This window comes from Zeus faber, assembly GCF_960531495.2.
Source record: "Zeus faber genome assembly, chromosome: 10".
Classification (NCBI taxonomy): Eukaryota; Metazoa; Chordata; class Actinopteri; order Zeiformes; family Zeidae; genus Zeus; species Zeus faber.
In genome coordinates this window covers 20,219,860-20,237,499 of record NC_137199.1, presented here as the reverse complement: position 1 = coordinate 20,237,499, position 17,640 = coordinate 20,219,860, and the positions used below count along the sequence as shown (strand labels likewise).

Below are 17,640 nucleotides of genomic sequence, written 5' to 3'. Positions count from 1 at the left end.
TTATTTTTGTCTCTATATTATCTTTAGAGGTCTGAACACTCATTGTGTTTATATCTGTGTTCTCCTCTCTGTCATTTTTATTCTTCTTACCTTTATCTAACTTGTGTGTGTGTCTCTCCTCCAGCTGACCCCGGGGGGGAAGGCAGCCCAGGCCGGTGTCGGGGTGGGAGACTGGGTCGTGTCCATCGGTGAAATCAACGCAGAGGACATGACCCACGTGGAGGCACAGAACCAGATCAGGGCGGCAACAGACTCTCTCACCCTCACCCTCACCAAGTAAGTCGCTTCCTCCGCCTCCGCCCTTATCACCGAGGCCCAGAGGCTCAGCGCAGCCTCCTGAGCCTCGGCATCACACTGCCGCGCTAATCCCGTTTCACCACCGTCGGAGAGGTGGGAGGCCGCGTAACGTCCTTAAATGTGGGGGGGAACTGTTCTAGAATTTCCTTTTTATAGTGTTAGAATTGCTATAGTGTATGTCAAAAATATTACTTTAGAAGAGTGTGGGTGGAGAGGGGGGCATGTGTTATTCTAAGAAGGGGTGTGGTTTCACAGTCCTTCCGAGTCAGTTCTTTTCCTTACATCTTGGGATTCTTGACGTGGAGAGCCACTGAAAGCGCTTATCTACATCATCACCCTCCCTGCACGCTTTGTGATGATTCAAACCGGTAGGTGGCGTTGTCTGTAACGTCCATTGAATAGAAATGTCACTATTGACATTTCACTGCATATATGTATGAAAGTATGTATATGTATGTGATGAATAAACCTCTTGAATCTTGTATTATGACCAGGATTGATGTGTTTCACTAGAGAGCAGTCAAATATTTCAGTTTACAGCTCAAAAAGCAGGCTAGAGTACCTCTTAAACTCCAGTTTGGGAAAGATGCCGTTTCACAAGGCACTCTTTTCAAGTATGGACACCAACCTACATCCACGGCAACTATTCAAGCTTATGATCTGGACTTTTTATTACATTTTTTCCTCTGTTGAAGCGGTACAATTTGGCATAGGAAATGGTCGCAGCCAACTTATAATGAAATGAGAGCGTCTCTCCAGGGATTAAAAACACTTTGTTGCAAAGATAAAGTTGAAGATCAAATTTTCTCAGTAATTTTAATCAGCATTGGATAAGTTTCCCCTCAACCAGCGCACATACCTGCTCATTCAACTCCTGCCAGGAATTCTGACTGAAGTATCTCTCCAATGCACAAGGCAATTTTTTTTTTTTTTTTTTTGTTATCAAGCGCTTAATTATAACAAAAAGGCTTTTCCACCCACAGTGCGATAGCAGGGGACCCTTCTGAGGAGATGATAGGAAATCAAACTGTGGGAGTAGGTGTGAAAGGTGTGCCGCTCTGGCTGCACTGCGGCGCTCCCAGGCAGAGCGGTTTGATTTTGCAGCGCTCAGAAGTGGGGGGGGGGGAAGAAAATGAAAAGCTTAGTGTTGGCACGGCTTCTCTTTCTTCAAAGCGGGCCATGGCGTGATTACCTGCCAGCACGCATCACAGTCAAGCTCTAATAAATCTACTTAGCAAAATGTTTGTCAAGAGTCAGCGCACCCACGGGTCATTTTTTCATTTTTTTTATTTTTATTTTTTCATGAAAGTCGCTTCAAAAGCCGGAGCTAGAACATGTAAACGAATAGTTTCAGGTTGAGAGAGTCTTCAGCATATGCCAGGCTCTTACCACAGCGATTCCCGCTTTGTGCGACTTCCACGGCGAGGAATGCCGAGATGGCATTTCTGTTTCCCGCAAATGTAGGCCCCGTACTATTCAGCACATTAAACGGAGGAGGGCGCGCAACAAAGTAAGTGGAAAACTCTATTCTCTCGCACCCTTGAGCGAATGCGAGGGGGGCGGTGGATGTGAGGGAGGGGAAAAGAAAAGAGAGGGACAGTGGCTAGCGGTGGAATACATTAGACGAGTGAAGTCACAGGTCTCCACTTTGGGAAGGGGGTTATTTAAATGCACGAGAGCCAGGTGTAACCCCTCTGTCGAGTGCGGGCTAATGTGCAGCTGGCCAGTCATTATCGCAAAATAACCCTAGAGGGTGATCAGGTTATTTTGGGAAAATGACAGATTGGCTGAACACTATCCTGCTTATCACACAGCTACTTACAAAACGATATCACACAGCTGCTTAGGAAATTGTCACACCGCTACTTACGCAACAATATCGCACAGCTACTTACGAAACGATATCGCACAGCTACTTCCGCAACGATATTGCACAGCTACTTACTAAACAATGTCGCACAGCTACTTACGAAACAATATCGCACAGCTACTTACGTAACAATAACGCATAGCTACTTAAAAAACAATATCGCACAGCTTCTTAATAAACACTGTCGCACAGCTACTTCAAAACAATATCGCACAGCTACTTACGAAACTATATCGCACAGCTTCTTACGAAACAATATCGCACAGCTTCTTACGAAACAATATCGCACAGCTTCTTACGAAACAATATCGCACAACTTCTTACGAAACAATATCGCACAGCTTCTTACGAAACAATGTCGCACAGCTTCTTACGAAACAATGTCGCACAGCTTCTTACGAAACAATATCGCACAACTTCTTACGAAACAATATTGCACAGCTACTTACTAAACAATGTCGCACAGCTACTTACGAAACAATATCGCACAGCTACTTACGAAACAATATTGCACAGCTACTTACTAAACAATGTCGCACAGCTACTTACGAAACAATATCGCACAGCTACTTACGAAACAATAACGCATAGCTACTTAAAAAACAATATTGCACAGCTACTTAATAAACATTGTCGCACAGCTACTTCAAAACAATATCGCACAGCTACTTACGAAACAATATCGCACAGCTTCTTACGAAACAATATTGCACAGCTTCTTACGAAACAATATCACACAGCTACTTACGAAACAATATCGCACAGCTACTTACGCAGCAATATTGCACAGCTATTTACACAACAATATTGCACAGCTACTTGTGTAACAATATCACCCAGCTACTGGTCTAGCATCACAATGTGGTCCTTGTCCAAGTGGCTCAGATCTTACTCTGCTTCCAACACATCAGCTTCAACAACTGACTGTTTACTTGCTGCCTAAAATATCCCTCATATAATAATAATATATAACAGTGTATATATATAATAATAATAATAATAATTATAATATATAACAGTATATATAATAATAATATTTAAATTTTCATTTCCCTGTGTTGTTACAAATAATCTCTTGAACTTGAATTTGTTAGGATTTCTACTCTGTGAGGTAAGTACTGGAGGTAAGTTATGGTAAAGTTTCATTTAGGAGGATTTAGATGTATATTTAATACAACACAGACAATTAATCCTATTATATAATTATAGAACCCAGAATCGCGATTGTGGCGCCGCCCCTTGCATCCGCCTGCGCGAGCACCGCGTCTCGATTACGCACATTTGAGTATTTTTCAAGCTTATAGAGCTTGTGCGTAATCACCGGGTGTCATGACATTTCACTGCATATATGTACGACTGTATGTGTATGTATGTGACAAATAATCTCTTGAACTTGAACTTACGCAACAATATCGCACATCTAACATACGCAACAATATCGCACATCTAACATACGCAACAATATCGCACAGCTACTTAATAAAAAATGTTGCACAGCTATTTACTAAACAATATTGCACAGCTACTTACTAAACAATGTCACACAGCTACTTACTAAACAATGTCGCACAGCTACTTACCCAACAATAGTGCACAGCTACTTATTAAACAATAGCGCACAGCTACTTACTAAACAATAGCGCACAGCTACTTACGAAACAATATCGCACAGCTACTTACGAAACAATATCGCACAGCTACTTACTAAACAATAGCGCACAGCTACTTACTAAACAATAGCGCACAGCTACTTACTAAACAATAGCGCACAGCTACTTACGAAACAATATCGCACAGCTACTTACTAAACAATAGCGCACAGCTACTTACTAAACAATAGCGCACAGCTACTTACGAAACAATATCGCACAGCTACTTACTAAACAATATCGCACAGCTACTTACTAAACAATAGTGCACAGCTACTTACTAAACAATGTCGCACAATTACTGACGAAATAATATCGCACAGTTACTGAATTAACAATATCGCAGTTACTGAATTAACAATATCGCAGTTACTGAATTAACAATATCGCACAGTTACTGAATTAACAATATCGCACAGTTACTGAATTAACAATATTGCGCAGCTACTTACTAAACAATATCGCACAGCTACTGATGCAACAATACCGCACAGCTACTTACGAAACAATATTGCACAGCTACTCACGAAACAATACCGCACAGCTACTTACTAAACAATAGCGCACAGCTACTTACTAAACAATATCACACAGCTACTTACTAAACAATGTCGCACAGCTACTTACCCAACAATAGTGCACAGCTACTTATTAAACAATAGCGCACAGCTACTTACTAAACAATAGCGCACAGCTACTTACGAAACAATATCGCACAGCTACTTACGAAACAATATCGCACAGCTACTTACGAAACAATATCGCACAGCTACTTACTAAACAATAGCGCACAGCTACTTACTAAACAATAGCGCACAGCTACTTACTAAACAATAGCGCACAGCTACTTACTAAACAATAGCGCACAGCTACTTACGAAACAATATCGCACAGCTACTTACTAAACAATATCGCACAGCTACTTACTAAACAATAGTGCACAGCTACTTACTAAACAATGTCGCACAATTACTGACGAAATAATATCGCACAGTTACTGAATTAACAATATCGCAGTTACTGAATTAACAATATCGCAGTTACTGAATTAACAATATCGCACAGTTACTGAATTAACAATATCGCACAGTTACTGAATTAACAATATTGCGCAGCTACTTACTAAACAATATCGCACAGCTACTGATGCAACAATACCGCACAGCTACTTACGAAACAATATTGCACAGCTACTCACGAAACAATACCGCACAGCTACTTACTAAACAATAGCGCACAGCTACTTACTAAACAATATCGCACAGCTACTTACTAAACAATATCGCACAGCTACTTACGAAACAATATCGCACAGCTACTTACGAAACAATATCGCACAGCTACTTACTAAACAATAGCGCACAGCTACTTACGAAACAATATCGCACAGCTACTTACTAAACAATAGCGCACAGCTACTTACGAAACAATATCGCACAGCTACTTACTAAACAATGTCGCACAGTTAATGACGAAATAATATCGCGCAGTTACTGAATTAACAATATCGCAGTTACTGAATTAACAATATCGCACAGTTACTGAATTAACAATATCGCACAGTTACTGAATTAACAATATTGCGCAGCTACTTACTAAACAATATCGCACAGCTACTGATGCAACAATACCGCACAGCTACTTACGAAACAATATTGCACAGCTACTCACGAAACAATACCGCACAGCTACTTACTAAACAATAGCGCACAGCTACTTACTAAACAATATCGCACAGCTACTTACTAAACAATATCGCACAGCTACTTACGAAACAATATCGCACAGCTACTTACGAAACAATATCGCACAGCTACTTACTAAACAATGTCGCACAGTTAATGACGAAATAATATCGCGCAGTTACTGAATTAACAATATCGCAGTTACTGAATTAACAATATCGCACAGTTACTGAATTAACAATATCACACAGTTACTGAATTAACAATATTGCACAGCTACTTACTAAACAATATCGCACAGCTACTGATGCAACAATACCGCACAGCTACTTACGAAACAATGTCGCACAGCTACTTACGAAACAATGTCGCACAGCTACTTACGAAACAATGTCGCACAGCTACTTACGAAACAATGTCGCACAGCTACTTAGGCAACAATATCGCACAGCTACTTACTAAGCAATAGCGCACAGCTACTTACTAAACAATAGCGCACAGCTACTTACGAAACAATAGCGCACAGCTACTTACGAAACAATAGCGCACAGCTACTTACTAAACAATAGCGCACAGCTACTTACTAAACAATAGCGCACAGCTACTTACTAAACAATATCGCACAGCTACTTACTACTGTATGTGTATGTATGTGACAAATAATCTCTTGAACTTGAACTTACGCAACAATATCACACATCTAACATACGCAACAATATCGCACATCTAACATACGCAACAATATCGCACAGCTACTTAATAAAAAATGTTGCACAGCTATTTACTAAACAATAGCGCACAGCTACTTACTAAACAATGTCACACAGCTACTTACTAAACAATGTCGCACAGCTACTTACCCAACAATAGTGCACAGCTACTTATTAAACAATAGCGCACAGCTACTTACTAAACAATAGCGCACAGCTACTTACGAAACAATATCGCACAGCTACTTACGAAACAATATCGCACAGCTACTTACTAAACAATAGCGCACAGCTACTTACTAAACAATAGCGCACAGCTACTTACTAAACAATAGCGCACAGCTACTTACGAAACAATATCGCACAGCTACTTACTAAACAATAGCGCACAGCTACTTACTAAACAATAGCGCACAGCTACTTACGAAACAATATCGCACAGCTACTTACTAAACAATATCGCACAGCTACTTACTAAACAATAGTGCACAGCTACTTACTAAACAATGTCGCACAATTACTGACGAAATAATATCGCACAGTTACTGAATTAACAATATCGCAGTTACTGAATTAACAATATCGCAGTTACTGAATTAACAATATCGCACAGTTACTGAATTAACAATATCGCACAGTTACTGAATTAACAATATTGCGCAGCTACTTACTAAACAATATCGCACAGCTACTGATGCAACAATACCGCACAGCTACTTACGAAACAATATTGCACAGCTACTCACGAAACAATACCGCACAGCTACTTACTAAACAATAGCGCACAGCTACTTACTAAACAATATCACACAGCTACTTACTAAACAATGTCGCACAGCTACTTACCCAACAATAGTGCACAGCTACTTATTAAACAATAGCGCACAGCTACTTACTAAACAATATCGCACAGCTACTTACTAAACAATATCGCACAGCTACTTACGAAACAATATCGCACAGCTACTTACTAAACAATAGCGCACAGCTACTTACTAAACAATAGCGCACAGCTACTTACTAAACAATAGCGCACAGCTACTTACTAAACAATAGCGCACAGCTACTTACTAAACAATAGCGCACAGCTACTTACGAAACAATATCGCACAGCTACTTACTAAACAATATCGCACAGCTACTTACTAAACAATAGTGCACAGCTACTTACTAAACAATGTCGCACAATTACTGACGAAATAATATCGCACAGTTACTGAATTAACAATATCGCAGTTACTGAATTAACAATATCGCAGTTACTGAATTAACAATATCGCACAGTTACTGAATTAACAATATCGCACAGTTACTGAATTAACAATATTGCGCAGCTACTTACTAAACAATATCGCACAGCTACTGATGCAACAATACCGCACAGCTACTTACGAAACAATATTGCACAGCTACTCACGAAACAATACCGCACAGCTACTTACTAAACAATAGCGCACAGCTACTTACTAAACAATATCGCACAGCTACTTACTAAACAATATAGCACAGCTACTTACGAAACAATATCGCACAGCTACTTACGAAACAATATCGCACAGCTACTTACTAAACAATAGCGCACAGCTACTTACGAAACAATATCGCACAGCTACTTACTAAACAATAGCGCACAGCTACTTACGAAACAATATCGCACAGCTACTTACTAAACAATGTCTCACAGTTAATGACGAAATAATATCGCGCAGTTACTGAATTAACAATATCGCAGTTACTGAATTAACAATATCGCACAGTTACTGAATTAACAATATCGCACAGTTACTGAATTAACAATATTGCGCAGCTACTTACTAAACAATATCGCACAGCTACTGATGCAACAATACCGCACAGCTACTTACGAAACAATATTGCACAGCTACTCACGAAACAATACCGCACAGCTACTTACTAAACAATAGCGCACAGCTACTTACTAAACAATATCGCACAGCTACTTACTAAACAATATCGCACAGCTACTTACGAAACAATATCGCACAGCTACTTACGAAACAATATCGCACAGCTACTTACTAAACAATGTCGCACAGTTAATGACGAAATAATATCGCGCAGTTACTGAATTAACAATATCGCAGTTACTGAATTAACAATATCGCACAGTTACTGAATTAACAATATCACACAGTTACTGAATTAACAATATTGCACAGCTACTTACTAAACAATATCGCACAGCTACTGATGCAACAATACCGCACAGCTACTTACGAAACAATGTCGCACAGCTACTTACGAAACAATGTCGCACAGCTACTTACGAAACAATGTCGCACAGCTACTTACGAAACAATGTCGCACAGCTACTTAGGCAACAATATCGCACAGCTACTTACTAAACAATAGCGCACAGCTACTTACTAAACAATAGCGCACAGCTACTTACGAAACAATAGCGCACAGCTACTTACGAAACAATAGCGCACAGCTACTTACTAAACAATAGCGCACAGCTACTTACTAAACAATAGCGCACAGCTACTTACTAAACAATATCGCACAGCTACTTACTAAACAATAGTGCACAGCTAGTTACTAAACAATAGTGCACAGCTACTTACTAAACAATGTCGCACAGTTACTGACGAAATAATATCGCACAGTTACTGAATTAACAATATCGCACAGTTACTGAATTAACAATATCGCACAGTTACTGAATTAACAATATTGCACAGCTACTTACTAAACAATATCGCACAGCTACTGATGCAACAATACCGCACAGCTACTTACGAAACAATGTCGCACAGCTACTTAGGCAACAATATCGCACAGCTACTTATGAAATAATATCGCACAGTTACTGAATTAACAATATTGCACAGCTACTTGCGAAACAATGATTACGCACATTTGAGTATTTTTCAAGCTTATAGAGCTTGTGCGTAATCACCGGGTGTCATGACATTTCACTGCATATATGTACGACTGTATGTGTATGTATGTGACAAATAATCTCTTGAACTTGAACAATATCGCACAGCTAGTTACGAAACAATATCGCACAGCTACTTACGCAACAGTATCGCACAACTACTTACGCAACAATATCGCACAGCTATTTATGGAACGATATCGTGCGGCTACTTACGAAACAATATCGCACGTCGCAATCGAGTATTCCACAGAGCCGCGGAACAATAGTTTCTGATTCTGAATACGCTCTGATTAGTTGGGATTATTTCAGGCGCAACTGGGTTCATTCATAGACACAATTGTCAAATAACCCTGCATGGCACGTTTAGGTGTCGTGGCTTTTGATTTTTCATGAACAAAACCCCTCAAAATGTAAACCAGGACAGGGTAAGGGCTTTGGCTCGTATGTATCTTCCTCTGTATGTTGAAGTTGATTGTGCTATACTTCTTCTGGGACAACAGCCCTCTTTATTTATTTAGATGTATTCCTTCTTTGTTTGTGGTGTGGTTAAAAAAGAGAGGGGGGAAAAAAAAAAAGGTGATTGTTGTGTGTTAAAAAAAAACAACCCAATTAAGAGGAATATTCGTCTGAGAATACTGTTTTCATTGAAGTGAATAATAACAGTGAAACCCGCCCCCCTCCCAAAAAAATGAGACAAATGTGAATTCACTGTACTGAAGGGATTCACTTGAGAATGTTACTCCTCCCTCTTTATCTTCCTGGGTGGAGCTCTGTAATTGCTTTGATGGCTCAGTGTGCGCAGCGTGCTTACGTGACACCAGACGTGCTTCTCCGGCGTCGCCGTCTACCCTCCCTCCATCTCTCATCGCCTTTTTCTGGGACGCCGGCTATTGTAAACAGTCGAGGGTTCTCTCCTTTTTTATTTTTTATTTTTTTCACCCGTGACTCTTATTGTTTTTTTTTTTGTTTTTTTTTTATGGTTTAAGACAAGATCTCGATGCAATTTCCTCGAGCCCTTCTGCCGGAGCCGGCATGGAGCTGTTTCCTTGTCTCGGGGGGAACATCTATTGTTCCATTTGTCTTATCAAAAAAGAGTAGAGCGCTGCAGTCAGGAGATGGCTTCATTTCGACTTTGTCCGCAGACTTTTATCGGAAATCGCCCCTTCCCCTCCATATGGAAGAAAGTGTCGGCCGACACAGGGCTTCCAGACACAGAATGACCTAGATGTAGAATGAGGGTCATCCCATTGAACTAGATGGTGATGTACTGTAGAGTATGATATCAGACTATGACTGATTTCATTTGGACATGAAGTTAGGGTTTAATTTGGCGCACATGCATTTAAATTGGCTCAAAAATAGTCTGAATTTCATGACCGTATAAGATAATTCTTGCCATATTTCTGTGGTTCCCCTGCCGAGCGGCCACTTAGCGGCTGCGGTATGAGCACGCCCGCACCAGACCGTCCCAGAGGCTGTTTCGGGGGATATGTCTCAGATCGATCAGGCCTGAGCCCATTCATTGCAAATTAAGAGTAAGCCATTCTTGAAATGTGGGTGAAACTATTGCACAAAACGTTTTGCGCATCAGCTTTCCACCCCCGGCTCCAGCACAGTCCATCAGCCACACTAACTTATTTGCGGAAATGGTCGCTTCTCCCTCCACGTATTCATTTGGTGTGTTTTTTTTTCCTACAGTGCGTGATAGTGCTGTCTCAGCTGCTTTTGTCCGTTCGTTCATTCGTCCGTTTGTTACTTTTTTTTTTTTTTAAATGCATCACAAATGCAAGCCTTGCACCCTTGCTTGTCAAAATGTGTGTTCATGCGATGACAATAGTGCAGTTGAAGTACTCAGGGTGTCACACTCACTTACCATATCATGGGCTTATAATGGGTGTGACACACACACACACACACACACACACACACACACACACACACACACACACGTTTCTGCATCTGCTTCTCGCTCTCTCTGTTCCTTCTGGTCCTTCCTCTATCTGTACAGCCCTGTTGGGGTCTCTTGTCATCCCGTATAGCACCGTGCTCTATCAGGGGAGGCCCAGGCGATGAGATGAGTTAGACTCACTGACTCACTTTCCCAGTCACAGAAAGCAAATTGTGTGTGTGTGTGTGTGTGTGTGTGTGTGTGTGTGTGTGTGTGTGTGTGTGTGTGTGTGTGTGTGTGTGTGTGTGTGTGTGTGTGTGTGTGTGTGTGTGTGTGTGTGTGTGTGTGTGTGTGTGTGTGACTCTATTATTGTAACTAGTTCCCTTCGGAGGCCTTGCTGCCAGTGACTATGATGCACTGTCTCTTTCTCTACTCATGACAAGCGTAAGTTACGGATAAAGGCGTAATGTGACATAACGTTAGACTCTCAGACGATGAGTGTGTCGACCCTGGTCTCACCCCTCCGCCATTTCCCGAGAACACAAACTTCAGAGGACGATAGAAAAAGGGGGTCATTTGAATTTACAGCTGGACGAGTTTTCCATTTGCATCATGTACCTGGGCTCGCGTCGTGTAATATTATTTTAATGAGCAGCCTTCCATGTTGTGCTCCAGTCAACAGCAGAAGCCCCTGAGTAATGTGGAACCCGGGAACTGGAGTTTTTGGAGGTTTACAACATTGTCACACTCTCTGCGTGATGAATGAATCTGTTTTTCATTAAGTCTTGGTAGTTCGGGGGCCCACTGGTACATAAAAAAGATTGATTGGTATGATTTGGCTCGTGCAAGTCCTCCTTAGAACAAACCTAATTTGTAATTGAAGACAAATTCTGCAACAGTGACATGATTTAAGGACAAATTGCAAACCGATATAAAGCGCAGCCACTCCCCTTAGTGTAGCAAGAAATTTGCAGTTCACGTCCTATAAATATAAATTTCACACAACAAAAAAAGGGTTCCTGTTATAACAAATGCATTTCACAAGCTGGGCATGGATGCCCTTGATTTCAGGTGCACAGTTCGACAAAACATTGCAATCAAAAAATGGGTTCACTTTGGTCAAATTTCCTTTTTTAATAAAACGCTCTCTCACCTGGAGATGGCGATCCGAAACGGCTTCGCAGGCCGTGATTGGTAATTCAAATTCTTGACTCCGTTTCTCGTCTTTCTTGCAGAGCCTTCCAAGCGGGAGAGGACCAGAAGGTAAGTCTGCCTTTTGTTTGAAACATTAATCTCACTTCTGTGCCTAAACACCGGGACGCTTTGGCAATGTGATCAAAACCCGTCGTCAGACCCGAAATAAATTAGTCCGCTCAATATTTTGTCGCCTCCCTGTTCCCCGCTGGTGCTATCTGGCTATTGAGACGGATGGTGCAGATTGAAGCTCCCTTTGAGCTCTTCTGTACGTATCACGCCGCCTTGTGTCTGAACTCTGATTCACCCAGGGTTTGTGTCGCGCACATTACCAAAGCATCACTCAGGCACATGTGTTTTGCTTTAGGGATGGAATGACATAAACGGTGCTGCCAAACGTTCCCAGGGTACGCCCTCTAAACTGCTGCACAATCCCTGGTTTGAGCGCGAAAGGGTTTCGTTTCCCCATCAGGAACATCAGACTCGTCAGACTCACCCACCGGATCTTCATCCGACGGCCACAGTACCGTCACCGTCCACCGGGGGGGGGCACGGTTCCACATTCGCAGCCGAACCTCCCGCCGTCCGTCAGCGCTCCGCTCGGCGAGAAACGTTGCTGCAGTGAATGTCACGCGTCATTCAAATATAACCTCTCGTGTCCAGAATTATGACTTTTTTGTTGTTTAACAGCGGGGGCAGATTATTCTGGACCCTCCCTGGGCGTGCTGCCAAAACAAATATTTGTCAGACAGTGGGGTGTCGCCACACTTCTCAAGTGCACCGCCACACACGGACAAATGTCAGCCGGCTTTAACAAAGCTGCTGTGGCGGCACGGAGTAATCATTTGGCCCGCGAAAAAATGATTACGCGTCACCGGGACATGTCGCTGCGTAAACACATCCGGGATTGTGCGGCAGTCGGAGGAACGTTTAACCGCCCGTCAAAAAAATATGTAATCGCATGTGCTGTGTGCTGTGCTGCTCTTGTCTCCCCCCACCCTTTTTTTTTTTTTTTTTTTTTTTTCTCTCTCTCTTTTTGTTTTTGGTTTCTCTCCGCACCCCTTGTAGGATTCGCTCGCCCCGGCCTCGGCTCAGCCAAAGTACTCCTTTGCCCCCAGCCCGGCCATTAACAAGATGGCGCGACCGTTCACAGCAGGCGGGGGTAGTCCCAGCACAGGTCCCGTTATAAAGCCTGTGGCCTACTCCCCCAAACTTAACACTCCACGCTCGCAGGGCGTGGAGTGCAGCGTACAGCAGCCCCACAATGGGTAGGTGGACAAGAAAATAAACCAGGGCCGGAGACCTATGGTTTTCATTTTATCCGAGTGTTTGGACTGGTCTTAATGCCCTCTCGCCTTGCTCTCATCTTGCTGTTGAACCGGCACCAAAAAAAGCAACCATTTAACTATTGAGGGCGTCTTTGTTAGTCACGGCTCAGTGAATGAAATCAAAGACCGCCAGCAAAATTGTGATTGCCTACAATAAGTCATCTCGCAGCAAAGCATCCGAAAAATTAAAATGATTGTTTTGTTTTTTTCAAGAAGTAGGTAGTACACAAACGTCGACATTGAAAATATATTAACTGTGTGCTGCTGAAAGCATTTCCTCTGAAACGTGAACTCTGCCCTCCTCCTAGGAGGGTAAACAGACATCGAGAAAGAAACAAACTCTCTCCAAAAGAGCAACAAGTCAACCTTCCCGTTGTGCTTATCATCCGGCGTGAGACGGACTCATGCTTTTTTTTTTTTTTTTTTTTTTTTTTTTTTGGCTCAGGGCGATGCTCGAATTGGATTCTGAAACTTTTTTCAGACTTTCTGAATTTTCGCATTTAACAATCGGCGAAATCCCAAACCGGGAGATGCACACGCCTCCAGACGCTCTGTTTTTCTCACGTCTCGTGCCAGAAAAGTTCCTCCCAAACTGGAACTCGCTAATGGTTCCGTGCAACCATTCCCCGTACTGCGGATTAGCACGTTCATACGAAAACATTATGTCGTCAGAGGTCGAGCTTTGTGCTTTTAAAATAACCTTTCAAGGTTGCTGTGGCTTTTATCAGTTATTTAGTTTTCCTTATCCACCCTGCAACCAATTAGAGGACAAAAATCTGAATTACTGCTCTTTGTTTCCTTCGTGTTGAACACAAAGTATCTTCATTTTGCAATCACCAGACATCTTTTCTTTTCTTTTATTTTTTTTTTCATTTTTCCTCGGAAAACAGATTTTTGGAACGGAGGAGAAACATGCGGTGGGTTTAATGTCGGATTGGGCGTCTCCTCCAGTGTGGGTCAGTCTGGACTGCGCAGTTTGAGGGGCTTGGTCCTGATCTGACTTCTGGCTCTGGCTTAATGTCTGTTGCCTTATTTAGCCGCACTGAGAACTCTCCCATAAAATCTGCTGAGCGCTCAAAGTGCTTTTACTGCAGCGGTGCCGGATTACTTTTCCAGCCCGACTTAGAGAGAGGCCTCAAACAGACGAGGGGTTCCGCCATCTGGAGGAGCGCGGCCAGTTCCACCAACACAGTGCGTTTTAAATTAGAACGGTGCGACCAAAACACGACGCTGGTGATGAAGCTCGGTTTCGTGAAAAATTGGGCTGAGCGCACAAGGAATGTCTGTGTGTGCGTGTCTGTGTGTGCGTGTCTGTGTGGCGTGTGGGCGTGTTGTCCCCGAAAAAAAACAGGTTTTGGTGTGAAGTTATTTGCACAGGGCTTCCCGTGACATTAAGGTGCTCGTGGCGCTGACATTTCCCGTCATTTTCTGGGTTTAGGGAACGGATTGGCAATATTTCAGCTGCCGGGCGGGTCAAAGAAATGCGTTGAGGTTTCTGACGGCAAACACCGCGGGGGCTGTCGACCGAACTTTTGAGACACGATTCGCCCCGGACGCAAGCGATGGGAGCAGAGGGGCGGAGCCTCTGAGCTTGAACTTGGACTTAAGAGTGACAATCTTAGGAGGACAGAATGTATTTTTGTCTGGCAACAATAACAGCTTGTCTGCTTTGTCACCTCCTGCATGTTTGCTGCATCCGATTTATAAAAAAAAAAAAAAAAAAGTTTATTTTTTTTATTTTTATTTCCTCTCTCTCTCTCCTATAGCGCACAACTGCTGTCATGTTCTGACATGTTCGGTTTCTCTTGCTCTCCGTGGCTGAACTCTGACCCTGACGCTCCTTCACTTTCTCTCCTCTTTTCTCTCTAACTCTGCAGATGGAAGCTGATGACAAGTCAGTATAACTCAATTTTATTCTTTCACTCGATTGAAACAACAAACTGTTCGCGTGCCTGTCCAGTTGTCATTCACGTGCAGAAGAGTGGTTCTCAATGTGGGCCCCGGGGACCTCCCGGGGGTCCATCAGGAGGGTGCAGGGGGTCCCCAGCAAAGATTCATAATATTTATTTGTCGTTATTTCATTTACAAGACGTCAGCACCGTCGATGAATGTACAATAATGACTGTTTTAATAATATTTTCTGATATGTCATTTTCCTAATCGTAGTATACACAGGTGTGGGAGTTTGGACTAAATCATCTAACAATAGAAACCTTTTTAGATTGGGCTCCCAGAGACAACATCTTATCAAATAGCGTCCAAGGCCTAATGCTTATCAAATTGAGGGCCCTTGATATGAAAAAGGAGGCATTCAGTTTTATACTGCAGGGCCGAATATAGATGGGAGACTTTATCCATCAAGCTTTTCTATATACTTTTCTTCTCGCTGTTTAATCATTTCCTTTTAATCTGTGTTTTCCTCTTCCCACCTTTCCTCTACGTACTACACCTGATCTGCGTTCTCCTTGCAGGGGTGAAGCCACATACTTTGATGAGATGTACCAGGTGTCCAAGTAAGGCCAGGCTCTCTGCTTGGGAAGCTACTCTGGTTATAATGCTAGGCACTGCTGGATAGATAGGATGATAAGATGATGCCTTTGGGAAGGTTGTGTGATTAGGATTTAGGACAGAATGTAGATGAGGGCGACGGATGAGGCCAGTCATCATTAATCAAACATCTCCTCAGTCACTGTTTTCATTTTGATCCATTAATGGCTGATACAAAGGGATGGGATATTTATTTTCCATCACTAGATGTACAACCTTTTTGTTGTGTTATTCCCAACACAAGTACAGGTACTGTTTTCCTTTTGGATTTTGAACAGCTACTCTCAGCCAATTCAAGTAAAATATGCAATCACTCATGAATGAATGCCCATTTGTGTGTGCCTTCAACTGGCCCATGAGAAATCGTAATTAACATCCATTACATTGAATGATCAGCAAACTAATTGCTGCATGATGTGTTAGGTTTATTTTTCTCACCTTATTAACGGGGCTGCAGCATCGGGCTGGTTTTCCCTGGTGGAAGGGTTGTGTGTTAACTGGGATTGCGTCCTGTCGTGTGCCACCGCTGGGTGTGTGTACAGGCACGGCCTGCGGGCAGAGAACCTGCCCTGCTTCATCCCCAACGACCGCAGCAAGAAGAGGCTGATTGAGGACACCCAGGACTGGCAGCCTCGCACCGGCACCACCCAGTCCCGCTCCTTCCGCATCCTGGCCCAGCTCACAGGCACAGACTTCAGTAAGTCAGGGAATAGGACGAGGCAGTTACTAGGGCTCGGTAGGGACTAGGATGAGGCGGGGGCCAGGACTCAGCGGGGTCTAGGACTCGGAAGGCGCTAGGACTTGGCGACGGCTAGGACTTCTCGGGGACTAGGACTAGGCGGGGATAAGGACTCAGCAGTTGCTAGGACTAGGCGTGGACAAGGACTAGGCAGTTACTATGTCTAGGCGGAGACTAGGAATAGGCAGTTATTAGGACTAAGCGGAGACAAGGACTCAGCAGGTACTAGGACTAGACTGGGATTAGGACTAGGTAGTTACTTGGACTAGGCAGGGACTAGGACTAAGCAGTTAGTAGGTCTAGGCGGCGACAAGGACAAGGCGGGGACAAGGACTCGGCAGTTACAAGGACTAGGTGGGGACTAGGACGAGGCGGGGAATAGGACTCGGCGGGGTCTAGGACTCGGAAGGCAGTGGGACTTGGCGGGGTCTAGGACTCGAAGGTGCTAAGGCTGGGCAGCGGCTAGGACTTGGCGGGGACTAGGACTAGGTGGGCACTGGGACTAGGCAGGGACTAGGACTAGGCGGGGACAAGGACTCGGCAGTTGCTAGGACTAGGCGGGGACAAGGACTCGGCAGTTGCTAGGACTAGTCGTGGACAAGGACAAGGCAGTTACTAGGTCTAGGCGGAAACTAGGAATAGGCAGTTATTAGGACTAAGCGGGGACAAGGACTCGGCAGGTACTAGAACTCGACGCGGACTAGGATTAGGTGCGGACTAGGACTAGGCATTTACTAGGACTAGGCGGGGACTAGGACTAGGCAGTTACTAGGACTAGGAGGAGACAAGGACTCGGCAGTGACTAGGACTCGGCAGTTACTAGGA

General features: G+C 43.3%; 1 protein-coding gene across 4 annotated transcripts in view; it reads left to right on the top strand.

Moving 5' to 3' along the window:
- The window catches only part of pdlim7 (PDZ and LIM domain 7), a 36,746-nt gene that overhangs the window by 8,602 nt on the left and 10,504 nt on the right, over nucleotides 1–17,640 (top strand). For 3 of the 4 annotated variants that reach the window (XM_080008105.1, XM_080008106.1, XM_080008107.1), the window contains exons 3-5: nucleotides 125–276; nucleotides 12,243–12,270; nucleotides 13,270–13,469. In XM_080008105.1, the coding sequence (XP_079864231.1) occupies nucleotides 125–276; nucleotides 12,243–12,270; nucleotides 13,270–13,469 (380 nt within the window). Of the gene's footprint in view, nucleotides 1–124; nucleotides 277–12,242; nucleotides 12,271–13,269; nucleotides 13,470–16,618; nucleotides 16,774–17,640 lie in introns of all 4 variants that reach the window. The other variant, XM_080008108.1, reaches the window with a different exon arrangement.